This window comes from Jaculus jaculus, chromosome 2, assembly GCF_020740685.1.
Source record: "Jaculus jaculus isolate mJacJac1 chromosome 2, mJacJac1.mat.Y.cur, whole genome shotgun sequence".
NCBI lineage: Eukaryota > Metazoa > Chordata > Mammalia > Rodentia > Dipodidae > Jaculus > Jaculus jaculus.
The window spans coordinates 43,507,237-43,520,679 of NC_059103.1; the positions used below are offsets into that span (position 1 = coordinate 43,507,237).

Consider the following 13,443-nt stretch of genomic DNA (forward strand, 5'->3'; position numbering starts at 1 on the left):
GGTTAAAGTATTTGCCCGCAAAGCCTAAAGACTCAGGTTCAATTTCCCAGTGTCCACGTAAGGCTGGATGCACAAAGTGATGCATGCATCTAGTTTGTTTGCAGTGGCCCTGATACACTCTTTCTCTGCTTGCAAATAAATAAAAAGCATTTTAAAAAGTTTATTTAATTGAGCCAGGTGCAAACCTTTAATCCCAGCACTAGGGAGGCAGAGGCAGGAGGATCGCCGTGAGTTTGAGGCACCCTGAGAATATACAGCGAATTCCAGGTCAGCCTGGACCAGAGTGAAACCCTACCTTGAAAAACAAAACAACAAACAAACAACAACAACAGTTTATTTATTTGAGAGAGAAAGAAGCAGACAGAGAATATGGGTGCACTAAGGCCTCTTGCCACTGCAATGGAACTCCACATGTGCCACTCCATGCATCTGGCTTTACTTGGGTACTGGGAATCAACTCTGGGTTGTCTTGACAAGCAATCACCTTTAACTGCTGAGCTCTCTCTCAAACCTCTAAGGCCATTTTTTTTGGTTTGTTTTTGGTGAAGTAGGGTCTCACTGTAGCCTAGGCTGACCTGGAACTCACTCTGTAGTCCCAGGCTGGCCTTGAACTAATGACAATCTTCCTACCTATGCCTGGAACTAAAGGCATGTGTCAACACTGTCAGGCCCAATTTCAACAAGGCATTTGAATTAACACAGCAATGTGGGTGAAGGCCTTTCTGAGAAGGTGACAAGTGAATCTAAATGATAGTCAGAGAAGGAGTGTGAATTCTTTGCTCAGGGAAGCATTAATTAGGGGTTTGAAAACCTGCAGAAGATGTTATGGGGTCCGCACAAGTAAGACCATCAACTCAAAGAATGTGAGGGAGTGTTTTATTGGGTAAAAAGAAAGAAGAAAGCTGGTGCACCAGGTCTGCATCCCAGTGTTCAGGACCTTGATGCAGTCTTGATCTGTTCAGCTTTTATTGGAAATAACCACATGATGTTCATAGTAAAAACAGGATTGGAAATTAAACCACAAAATCATATACTGTTAAACAAGGGGGGGGGTTAATTACAAGACGTCACAAGGTTACATTCTATGCTATGTAATCACAAAGATATTTAGAAACAATGAGATACAGGGGGGTCTGGTATATTGCAGAGGGATCATCCCATTCCCTACCTAACAGTAAATACCTGCATCGCACAGAGGGCTCATCCCATTCCTTTCACATTCCATTTTCCAAAGACTCATGAAACTGTTTCTAGAATTAAGGACAGAAGAGCGAGCCTGCACTTCAGCATGAGAATTTGAGCCAAATGGTTCACTGTTGTTCCCCCTCCCCCCCAAGGTAGGGTTTCCCTCTAGTCCGGGCTGAAGTGGAATTCACTATGTAGTCTCAGGGTGGCAAAGAACTTGTGGCGATCCTCCTCTCTCTGCATCCTGAGTGGTGGAATTAAAGTGGTGTGCCACCAAGCTCGGCTGCATTTTTTTTTTTTTTTTAAGTTGAGGAGTCAGGGGAAATGACAGGTAGGAAAAGAATTAATTGGAAAACCTTTCTGAGGCCAGGTGTGGTGGCATATGCCTTGATAAAAAAAATGCAAAGAGGAGAGGAGGTGAGGGACTGAAGAGAAGAATATGAGCATGACAGGTCCTCCTGTGGCTGCAAAGAACTGCAGATACATGTGCCACCTTGTGTATCAGGCTTTACGTGGCTCCTGGGGAATCGAACCAGAGACTTAAAGCTTTAAGTGTTTAAACGCTGGGGGCACTGCTCCAGCCTGGACCCCTCAGATTTATCAGGGTTCTTTTTAAAAAGATTTTTTAAAAAATTTTTATTTATTTATTTGAGAGCGACAGACACAGAGAGAAAGACAGACAGGTAAAGGGAGAGAGAGAGAATGGGCGCGCCAGGGCTTCCAGCCTCTGCAAAAGAACTCCAGACGCGTGCGCCCCCTTGTGCATCTGGCTAACATGGGACCTGGGGAACCGAGCCTCGAACCGGAGTCCTTAGGCTTCACAGGCAAGCGCTTAACCGCTAAGCCATCTCTCCAGCCCTTAAAAAGATTTTTATTTATTTATTAGACACAGAAACAGAGAGAATGGGCGCGCCAGGGCCTTCAGCCGTTGCAAAAGAACTCCAGGTGCATGCGCCACCATGAGCATCTGGCTTACGTGGGACCTGGAGAATCGAACCTGGGTCCTTAGGCTTCGTAGGCATGCGTCTTAACCGCTAAGCTACCATCAGGGTTCTTCTGGGCTGCTCTTACTGTCTTAGCCCCACCCCAACAACTCAACTGTGCAACCCAGGACCCGGAGGTTCCCTTCAAGGTCAGCAAAGAATCCGTGCACATTAGTGGTGGAAGTTGGCAATTCACAATGACCTCACCCATCCTGCACCACGAGGGAAACACAATGGCTTACCCGAGCGCCCACTCTTGGTCTGTTCCACCCGACTCCTGTGGGGGAGGGGACGGGAAAGGCGCTGGCTTTGTTTGCGGCGGCCTCTTCCAGTCCACAGCCACCACGTGAAGGGCTCCCGAAGACTCTTCCCGAACGTTCCGGTCACGAGTCCTGGTCAGCCCTTCTCCCCGTCGGTCACTTCCTCAGGCAAGACCCTCCTCCAGATGCGCGCAGAACAACGCACGCAGCGGTCCGGCTCTGAGGCCAGCGCGCGTGCGTGCGAGGGTCGGCGTCGGGAGCGCGCGGCCCGGGCTCGGGGACGCCGGGAACGCGCGCGGCCCGGGCTCGTGGACGCCGCCGGAAGCGCGCACGGGTGGGCAGGGGGCGCCGCGCGGGGCGGGGCGGGGCGGTCGGCGCGCCGCGGGGGAAGGGGCGGGGTTTCCCGCGCCGGTCACGTGACGGGGGTCGGCGCTGCTGTGGGGCCGGGGCGTCTTGAGAGGCGCCCCAGTGCAGGATGTTGCAGGAGGCGGCGGCGGCCGTGGTGGCGGCGGCGGCGTCGTTGTTGGCGGCCTCGCGAGGGGGAGCGGTGGCGGCTGAGGCGCCCGCGGGTGGTCTAAAATGGCGGATTCCGAGGAGTTGAGGGTGAGCGGGGCCGCGGAGGAGGGAGGGGAGGCCGCGGGGGAGGAGTAAGAGGAGCGCCGGGGAGGCGGGAGCTGCCGCCGTCGGCCGCCGCCTTCCCGCGGACGCGGGGCCGGTGGGCGGAAGCCGTCGTCGTCCCGCCGGCGTTGGCGGCGCTCGGAGCGCGCCGGGGAGAGGTGAGGGAGCGAAGGGGCGGGCGTTTGCGCGTGCGCGAGGCCCCGGGGCGGCGGGCCTGGACGGCGGGCCGCACACCTGACGCCGCGGGGAGGCGGCCCGCCAAGGGCACGTGGACCCACTGGCCGCCTCCACCTTGGCGGTCCGCGGCCGCGGCCGTTTCACGAGGCTGGACCTGCTGGCCGGCCGCTCGCCCGCCCGGTGGAAGACCGCTGGTCTCCTGAAACGTGGAGTTACCGTCGAGGAGCCGTCCTGGGCGCGGAGGATGCTTCGGGCCGGCGAGGTCTGTCACGACCCGAGGCCCGCCGCCTCCCACCCGCGCGGGCGCCTCGGCGCGCTCTTTCGGGGGACGCTGCCTTCAGGGTTGGGCCCCTGGGCCCCGGTGTGGTGTTGGGGCCCCGGGAGGCAATCTGCAAAGTCCCCGTCGTCGTGTGGTTTGTGTGTTACTTTTGCTGAGGTTGGAGAACAAAAAAACCTGTTTCATCTTTAGCCTTGGAACAAGGTCATCCCTTGGTTTGTTGTTACTTTTGTAGACTAGAGATTTGAACTAAGGGGTGGTTGAAGGTTACATGGCCGGGGGTGGGGTGGGGGTTCCACTAAACTGATAACCCTCGAGATGCTCTAACCAAAAGAAAACTAAGTGATGGAACGCTGATTTACTGGCGACATATGTGGGAAACTTAAACATAGAAACCCTGAGTTTCGTTGTTTTTTTTTTTTTTCCGAGGTAGAGTCTCACTCTAGCCCAGGCTGACCTGGAATTCACTATGTAGTCTCAGGATGACCTCGAACCCACGGTGTTCCTCCTACCTCTGTCTCCCGAATGCTGGGATTAAAGGCGTGAGCCACCACGTTCGGCTCTTCCTTTTTTTTTTTTTTTCCTAAATTGTTTTTCAAAGGAGACCTGAGGGTGGACTTGAAGTTATTGACTGCTGCCAATTGGCATAACATAAGTCTGTTGTTAGGGTTGGTTTAGCGAATCTGATAAAAGATTTAATTTTGTATGGTTATTGTTTGGGGGAAAAGGATGTTGGTTGGGTGGTTCAGGGTACACCAGTAAAAGGATGAATGTGGAAGATTGTTTGTACAATGATTGTCATTTCCCTCCTGCTGTGTCAGAAAAGAATTATTTTCCAGGAGAAATTATGTTAATGAAGGGCTGGCAATGTAGCTGAGAGGTATGGTGCTTGGCCTCGCATGTGCAAGGTTCCCATTCGGGGCAGTGAAAAAGAAGTAGGACAATGTACATTAATGCATGTTGTATATTATACTAATTCCCTGGTAGGAAAGCTTGTCTATAGCTTAAGTGCTTAGTTGCTTAGTACTCCCTCTGTGGAGCTTTTGAAACAACCAGGCCTGAGCCTCACCTGTATACTTAGATGCTTTAGGTTCAGGATGGGTTGAGAACATTGAACTTTGAAGTTAAAGTTATTTGTTTTATTTTTTTATTTTTGGAGGTAGGGGCTCGCGCTAGCCCAAGCTGACCTGGAAGAGTCTCAGGGTGGCCTCAAACTCACTGCAATCCTCCTACCTCTGCTAGAATTAAAGGCATGTGTCACCACCACGCCTGGCTCACTTTTGGTTTATTCGAGGTAGAGACTGATCTCATTTTAGCCTAGTTTAACCTAGAACTCACTCTGTAGTCTCAGGCTAGCCTGGAACTCATAGTAAATTCTCCTAACTTTTCTGTGTGCCTGGATTAAAGTCGTGTGGCACCACACCTGGCTCCCCCCCCCCCCCCAGGTGGGGTCTCAACTCTAGCCCAGGCCCCAGGCTGACCTGGAATTTACTGTGTACTCTCAGGATGGCCTAGAACACATGGCGATCCTTCTGCCTCTGCCCCCCAGTGCTGGGATTAAAGGCATGCACCATTACACCTGACTTTTTTTTTTTTTAATTAAAAAATAATCTTTCCGGGTCAGCCTGAGCTAGAGTGAGACCCTAACCTCGAAAACCCAAACCAAACCAAAACAAAACTTTTTAAAAAATTTATTTATTGAGAGAAGAAGGGGCCAGAAAATGGGCACGCCAGCGCTTCTAGCCACTGTAAAGGAACTCCAGGCACATGCCCCACCTTGTACATCTGGCTTAGCTGGGTCCTGGGGAATCGAACATGGGTTCTCAGGCAAGCGCCTTAACCACTACACCATCTCTCTAGCCCTGAATATTGGGTTTTAAATTTGGGCTGGTGGAAACTTCTCTAGGACTTGGATTGAAAGACCTTGAGAAAGTTTAGTGTAAAGTGAATTAACTTAAAACAGGACAGAAAAGTACAGTCAGGGCACAGAATGAAGTGGAACCGGTAACTAGAAAGTGGTGGAAACCAGAGAAGCTTTTTCCTTCCTCTTTGTCCCTTTTTTTGTCTCTCTTTTTATTTATTTGAGAGCGTGACAGAGTATGGGGAACACCAGGGCCTCTTGACACTGTAAACGAACTCCACATGCATGTGCCACTTTGTGCATATGGCTTTACATGGGTACCAGGGACTCAAGCCCAGGCCACCAGGCTTTGCAAGCAAGTGCCTTCAACCACTGAGCCATCTCTCCAGTCCCTTTTGCCTCACTTGATAAGCTTCATCATCTCTTTCCTTAAGTCAGCTGGTTTGCATCTTTCTTGATAGAAGATGCCTCAACACCCCCCACTCCCCAACCAAGTGACCAGCAGAGACTTGAAGGTGAGAATTTTCAGAGGGAGGAATTCATTTCAGAGTGAGTGCATGCTGGTAGAGTTAGCCACTGTTGTTTGCTTTAGTTGTTCTAGGACAGACCCATGTTATCTTCCAAGTGCCATCAATGATGATGGTGACATATATTCATTGTAATGCAGTGCTTATTATATGTCTACTCTGCCTTAAATACTTCATGTATATGTTGTTGTTCTTATAATTCTCTGAAGAAATTGAAATAGAGATTAAGTAATCTGGCCTAGATCACAGTTTGAGAAAGGATGCTGGGATTTTAAGCATCAGTTGTCTGGCTTTAGAGTCTGTATTCTTCAGAACCCATGATTGATTACTTTTTGCAGGCACCATTGGGTTTAGGTGGAGCCTAACCACCCTTCTGAAATTCATGGACTACATTAAATGATAAACTCTTAGGTGACATAACCAGAGGAGAAACAACTGACTAAAAAGCAGTTAGCAAGAGCTGTGAGGTCTTGAGTATCAAGGCCATTTTGTGTCTGGAAGATTGCATTGTAAGCAGTCCTACCCTTTCCTTTGGATCTTACATTCTATCTGCCACCTCTTCCTCAATGGACCCTCAGCCTTGGAGGGTGTGATAGAGATGTCTTAGTGCTGAACATTCCTCTGTCGTTTCCTCTTGGCACTATGGGGACTTTTGAGTCATTAGGTCTGCATCTGTTCTAGTCTGTCATTAGAACCATGGTACAAATCTGACTTAGTAGATCATCCTGAGGTAAAGGAAGGGGAAGCTTTTAGGAAAGGGAAAATGTGGTCTGTGTAGTCAAAGTTAGTTATAATAGTGTGCCTTCTTTTAGAAACTTTAAGGTGCCAGAGAAGAAATTATTCAGTTCATCACTCACTCACAGCATTTTGTTGTTAGGAGTTGAAGGGATGGTGTACTGGCTTGCTAACTGACAACTTTATGAATCAATTAATTAGCCAGTTATGAATTAACTTGGTACACCGGCATAAGATCTGGTAGCTTGGACTTGTTATTACCATCTTGCTTCTTCCCCCTAAAATAGTCTGTAATAGGTAAGCACGGTGAAGTTGAGGCAGAACAATTGGGTTTGAGGAGATACTCACTTATTCAGCCACTTGTCAGCCCTTTCTGCTTTCTTTCCTTGCTTTTTTACACAATTCCAATAATGGAGGTTATTGGGAGCAATCATTTTTCAAAAAGTTCCTTCTAAAATTTTATCTGGTTAGTTCACTCTTGTTTTTCTTCACGTAGCAGTGTGGGTAGGAGGATCTGTTTGTCATTGGCATTATGTCTTTTTCATGGACATCCTTCCTGTATTCTTTGGCTCCATTCATGCATTGAGAATGTGTTCCTGGTGTGTCTTGTAGAATGAGTGAAGAAACATTTGGAGAGTATGGGTGTGTAATGTGTTTTTTTTTTTTTTCATAACTATAAACCAAACTATCTCCTGAATTTGGTGTTTTTCATAAATTGAATATCAGTGCCTTGTTTTAATACTGGGAAATGATTATTGCATATTTGATCCTTTCTGCAATCTGAAATATTTGATTATTTTTTTGCTTTTTTTTGAAGTAGTAGGTAGCCCTGGATGGCTTGGAACTTGCTGTGTAGACAAAGCTGAATTCAAGATTTTTTTTTTCTATTTCCCATTATTGCAGGCTAGAATGTCTGAACTGATCCTTCAGTTCCTACAGTCTTCTGATGGCAGTCTTGACTGTGACAGCAGTGGTCATGTTGTAGGTGCAGGCCCCGCCAGCCACCAATTTTCACGCAGAAACCACAGCGCTAGATGCCCACAGCCCATCACTTCATCTTGGTTTTGCCATAGAAGGAGCAAGTGTACTTGGCATGCTGGCTGACTTCAGTTTTCTTCACCATTTTCCAGAGGGAGGCATTATAGCAGGTCTTGTACGTACCCATGATGCTGACCTTCTTGGTGCATTGGGCCATGTCACCATGACTAGAACCAGACCACAGAGAGAAATTTGTTTTTCTTTAAGGCTGGGATTATAGTCATGAGTGATTATAACTGGCTTGAAAAATTATTTTTTTAAAGAAGTTACCTGCCGGGCGTGTGGTGGCTCACACCTTTAATACCAGCACTCAGGAGGCAGAGGTAGGAGGATCGCTGTGAGTTCAAGACCACCCTGAGACTCCAGAGTTAATTCCAGGTCAGCCTGGGCCAGAGTGAGACCCTGCCTCGAAAAACCAAACCAAAACAAACAAACATACATACATAAAGAAGTTACCTGATTTTTATTTATTCATTAGAGAGAGAAAGAGAATGTGTCATGCCAGGGCCTGCAAATGAACTCCAGACTAATGCGCCATCTTGTGCATATGGCTTTATGTGGGTACTGGGGAACTGAACCCGAGTCTTTGGCTTTGCAGGCAAGTACCTTAACCACCACGACATCTCTCTAGGCATGAAATATAATTTTATTAACATTTTATTATATTATTTCCATTCCTCATAGTATTTTTTTCTTTCATGAAAGTACATGTGCAGACAGAATAGAAAATTTCCAGAAGAAAAGATTTTTTAAAAATTAATCCCCATTTACCATACATATCCTTAACCTTGTAAATATTTTTTCTTTTTGTATTTCTTATTTTTTTTATTGGCAACTTCTATAATTGTAAATAATATCTCATGGCAATTTCCTCCCTCCTTCCACTTTCCCGTTTGAAACTCCATTCTCCATAATATCCCTGCCCCCTCTCAATCAGTCTCTGTTTTTTCAGACTCTGGTCCAGGCTGACCTGGAATTAACTCTGTAGTCTCAGGGTGGCCTCGAACCCAAGGCTATCCTTCTACCACTGCCTCCCAAGTGCTGGGATTAAAGGCATGCGCCACCATGTCTGGCTCTCTTCTTTCATTTTTATTTCATCATCATTTCCACCTATTATGATGGTCAGGTAGTGTCAGGCACTATGAGGTTATAGATATGTAGGTCATTTTGTGTCTGGAGGAGCACGTGATAAGGTCAGTCCTACCTTTGGCTCTTACATTCATTCCGCCATGTCTTCCACAATGGACCCTGATCCTTGGAAGGTGTGATTGAAATATTTCAGTGCTGCACTGCTCCATCACTTCTTCTCAGCATCATGGTGCCTTCTGAGTCATCCCAGGCTCACTGCCATCTGAAAAGAGAAGATTCTCTAACCAAAGTGAGAGTGGCATTAATCTATGGGTATGAACATTAAGAGAAGTGCTTACCGGGCAGTTTGGTGAACATAGTATATATATGTTTAGCCAGACACCAGCAGATGTTGCACTCCTAGGACTCATTACTACCCCTGTTGTAGGTTTTCACTATCAGGGATGTATTCCCTCCCATGGAGCTGGCCTCCAGTCAAATGAGAGGGCAGTTGATGTCCCCCATAACAGATGTGCCACTATTGGCACCTGTTGGCTCATTTGGCCAAATATAAGGCTTTCAGTGTTCACTGTTGGCTATCTTCACTGGGATTTCTCTCTCTCCCATTAAATTGCATGCAGCGTGGCTACTTCCAGCTTTCTGTCAGCTGGTCTACCTGGAGGAACTTTTCAGCTTAATTCCAGCAGGATTTCTCAGTGGCCTTGCAGCCCAAGTATGTGGAGTCTTCAGTGATAGGGTCTTAACCATCTATTCCTGGTGGGAAACCAGGGGCTTCAAAATGGCCTGTAATGTTTTGGGGGCACCAGGGACCTCACTGGCCAACAACTTACTGGAAGGTATCCCATCCCTGGCACTGAAAATTTTCTGATAACAATCTATGGCTCCTGAGTGTTCCATTGTCCAAAAAAGTAGGTTTCCATATGATTTATTTATATCCTCTTAGATTTGATTAGCTTTCCTTCCATCTTTCCTTTACTCAGTCTCTTCCCCCGACCTCACTTGGATCTTTTTATCCCCATTAATCTATTCTACTTATATATACATACACTACCATCCTATTAAGTATCCCCTCCTTTCCTTTCTCTTCCCTTTTTATTTCTTTAGCTTACTGGCCTTTGCTACTGAGTTTTCTTCCTACTCACATAGTCCATTCACCTGTAGCTAGGATCTACATATGAGAGAGAACATGCAACATTTGGCTTTCTGGGCCTAGGTTACTGCACATAGTATAATCCTTTCCAGATCCATCCATTTTCCTGAAAATTTCATAATTTCATTTTTCTTTACTACTGAGTAGAACTCCATTGTATAAATGTGCCATATCTTCATTATCCACTCATAAGTTGAGGGACATTTAGGTTGATTCAATTTCCCAGCTATTGTGAATAGAGCAGCAATAAATATGGTTGAGCAAGCATCTCTAAGGTAGTGAGATGAGTCCTTAGGATATATGCCTAACAGTGGTATAGCTGGGTCATATGGTAGTTCTAATTTTAGCTGTTTTAGGAACCTCTACACTGATTTCCACAATGGCTGGACCAGATTGCATTCCCACCAACAGTGTAGAAATGTTCCTCTTTTTCTGCATCCTCGCCAGCATTTAGGTCATTTGTTTTCATAATGGTAGCCATCTGACAGTAGTGAGATGGAATCTCAACATAGTTTTAATCTGCATTTCCTTGATGACTAGGGATGTAGAACATTTTTTTTTAGCTGCTTATGTGCAATCTGTATTCTTTTGAGAACTCTATTTAGTTCCATAGCCTTTTTTTTTTTTTTCCTTGAGGTAGGGTCTCTCTCTAGCCCAGGCCGACCTGGAATTCACTATGTATTCTCAGGGTGGCCTCGAACTCATGGTGATCCTCCTCTCTCTGCCTCCTTAGTGCTGAGATTAAAGGTGTATGCCATCACACCTGGCTCCATAGCCCATTTTTTTTTTAAATATTTTTTTTTGTTCATTTATTTATTTATTTATTTGAGAGCGACAGACATAGAGAGAAAGACAGATAGAGGGAGAGAGAGAGAATGGGCGCGCCAGGGCCTCCAGCCCCTGCAAACGAACTCCAGACGCGTGCGCCCCCTTGTGCATCTGGCTAACGTGGGACCTGGGGAACCGAGCCTCGAACCGGGGTCCTTCGGCTTCACAGGCAAGCGCTTAACCGCTAAGCCATCTCTCCAGCCCCATAGCCCATTTTTTAATTGGGTTGTTTAATTTCTTATTATTTAATTTTTTGAGTTCTTCGTATGCCCTAGATATTAATCCTCTATCAGATGTATAGCTGGCAAAGTTTTTTTTCCCATTCTGTAGGCTTTATTCACAATGTCCTTTGCCGTACAATATCTTTGTAATTTTATGAGGTTCCAGTGGTTAATCTGTGGTTTTATTGCCCGAGCACTGTGAGGTCATAGATATCCAGGCCATTTGGTGTCTGGAGGACCATTTCTACCTTTCTTTTGGTTCTTACATTCTTTCCACCACCTCTTCTGCACTGGACCCTGAGCCATGACTCTTCCATCACTTCTTCTCAGCACCATGGTGCCTTCTGAGTCATCCCAGGGTCACTGCCATTTGAAAAGAGAAGGTTCTCTAACCAAAAGTGAAAGTAGCATAATTACATGGGTATGAACATTAAGAGAAGTACATCCTGGGCAGTTGGTGAGCATAGTATATACATTTAGCCAGACAGCCGCAGATGTTATAGCCCTAGGGCTCATGACAAACCCTGTTAAAGGTTTTCAGTATCAGGGATGTATTCCCTGATTCTGGGGATCCAAGCTCCCTTACCCCACTTACCCATCTCTCCTCCTCTCACACCCAGCTTCTTGTTTGGGTACTGGAGATTAAACTCAGGTCCTTTTGCCTGCTAAGTAAGCTTTCTTACCTGCTGTGTAAATTTCTAGTGTAAAAGTACCAGATGTCTTTTCCTATCTTTATTGTTCTTTCAATTCTAAACAATATATTAAAATTTTTTGTTTTTTTTTCAGAGCCAGGCGTGGAGATGCTCACCTTTAATCTCAGCACTTGGGAGGCAGAACAAAACCCTACCAAAAAAAAAACCCCAAAAAACAAAACAAGCAATCAAACAAACAAAAAAACAATACAAAGAATTTTTTTTTTTTGAGGTAGGGTCTCATTCTAGCTCAGGCTGATCTTGAATTCATTCCTACCTCTGCCTCCCCAGTGTTGGGATTAAAGGTGTGCGCCACCATGCCCGTCTTAAGACAGAGTATTTTCTGATAGAGACAGACAGTGAGAATGGGGACAACACGGCCTCCTGCCACTGCCAACACACTCTAAATACTTGCACCACTTTGTACACCTGGCTTTAGTTGGATACTGGGGAGTTGAACCCTCACCAATCCAGCCCTGCATTGCAAAATAAGTTCCTTTAACGGCTGAACCATCCCCATCCCCACATTTTTATTTTTATTTTTTTGAGGTAGGGTCTCACTCTAGCCCAGGCTGACCTGGAAATTCATTATGTAGTCTCAGGCTGGCCTTGAATTCATAGTGATCCTCCTACCTCTGCTTCCCTAGTGCTGGGATTAAAGGCATGCACCACCATGCCCAGCTGTTTTTTATTTTGTTACTATTTCAACTATTTGTAAAGCAGTCTCTTTAGTTCCTAGTCTCTCTCTCTCTGTGTGTGTGTGTGTGTGTGTGTGTGTGTGTGTGTATTATTTATTTATTTATTTTATTTTATTTTATTTTTTGAGGTAGTTTGCCCAGGCCGACCTGGAATTCACTATGTAGTCTATGGGTCCTGGGGAATTGAGCCTCAAACTGAGGTCCTTAGGTTCACAGGCAAGTGCTTAACTACCAAGCCATCTTTCCAGCCCGGATATTTGTAATTGTATACTAAATGAGCTACCATTGAACTATATCAACATCCTGATTTGTAATCTTTTTCTCTCTTCCTCCCTCCTGCCCCAGGTAGGGTCTCTCACTCTAGCCCAAGCTTACCTGGAATTCCTTCCCTCCCTCCCTTTCTTTTTTTTTTTTGGAGGTAGCATCTCACTCTAGCCTCTGCCAGGTAACCACACCACCTTGGGCATCTGGCTTACATAGGTCTAGGAGAATTAAACCTGGGTTCTTGGTCTTTACAGGCAAATTCCTTACCACTAAGCTCTCTCTCTCCAGTCTTTGTCCTGGAATTCCTTTTGTAGTCTCAGGATGGCCTTGAACTCATGGATGATCTACAGCAACCCTTTTACCTTTGCCTCCTGATTGCTGGGATTAAAGGCATGTGCCACCATGCCCAGCACTCCCTCTTTTTAAAAATATTTAAATATTTTATTTTTATTTATTAATTAGAGAGATACAGACATAGGCAGGTAGAGAGAGAGAGAATGGGTGTGCCAGAGCCTCCAGCCACTGCAAACGAACTACAGGTGTGTGCGCCCCCTTGTACATATGGATTGCGTGGGTCCTGGGAAGTTGAACCTGGGTTCTTTGGCTTTGCAGGGAAGTGCCTTAACCGTTAAGCCATCTCTCCAGCCCTAAATATATTTTAAATATATATTTTTTATTTATCTGAGAGAAAGGGGCAGAGAAAGAGGGAGGGAGGGAGGGAAAGTGAATGGGTGTGCCAGGGCCCTCCAGCCACTCACTGTAAACGAACTTCAGATGCCTGTGCCCCCTTGTGCATCTGCCTTACCTGGGTCCTGGAGAATCGAACCGGAATCCATTGGC

At 46.2% G+C, this 13,443-nt stretch overlaps 2 protein-coding genes across 10 annotated transcripts in view; one reads left to right on the forward strand and one right to left on the reverse strand.

Moving 5' to 3' along the window:
- Positions 1 to 2,664, reverse strand: part of Katnal2 (katanin catalytic subunit A1 like 2) — a 174,837-nt gene extending 172,173 nt beyond the window's left edge. The window contains exon 1 of the mRNA XM_045144273.1: positions 2,411 to 2,664. The gene's annotated coding sequence lies outside the window, so the exon portion shown is untranslated. The remainder of the gene's footprint in view (positions 1 to 2,410) is intronic.
- A 237-nt stretch (positions 2,665 to 2,901) lies between these two features.
- Pias2 (protein inhibitor of activated STAT 2) overlaps positions 2,902 to 13,443 on the forward strand; it is a 143,622-nt gene continuing 133,080 nt past the window's right edge. For 7 of the 9 annotated variants that reach the window (XM_045142968.1, XM_045142969.1, XM_045142965.1 and 4 more), the window contains exon 1: positions 2,902 to 3,031. In XM_045142968.1, coding sequence (XP_044998903.1) covers positions 3,008 to 3,031 — 24 coding nt within the window. In that variant the 5' untranslated portion in view covers positions 2,902 to 3,007. Of the gene's footprint in view, positions 3,032 to 3,188; positions 3,205 to 13,443 lie in introns of those variants that run through there. The other 2 variants (XM_045142966.1, XM_045142967.1) reach the window with 2 other exon arrangements.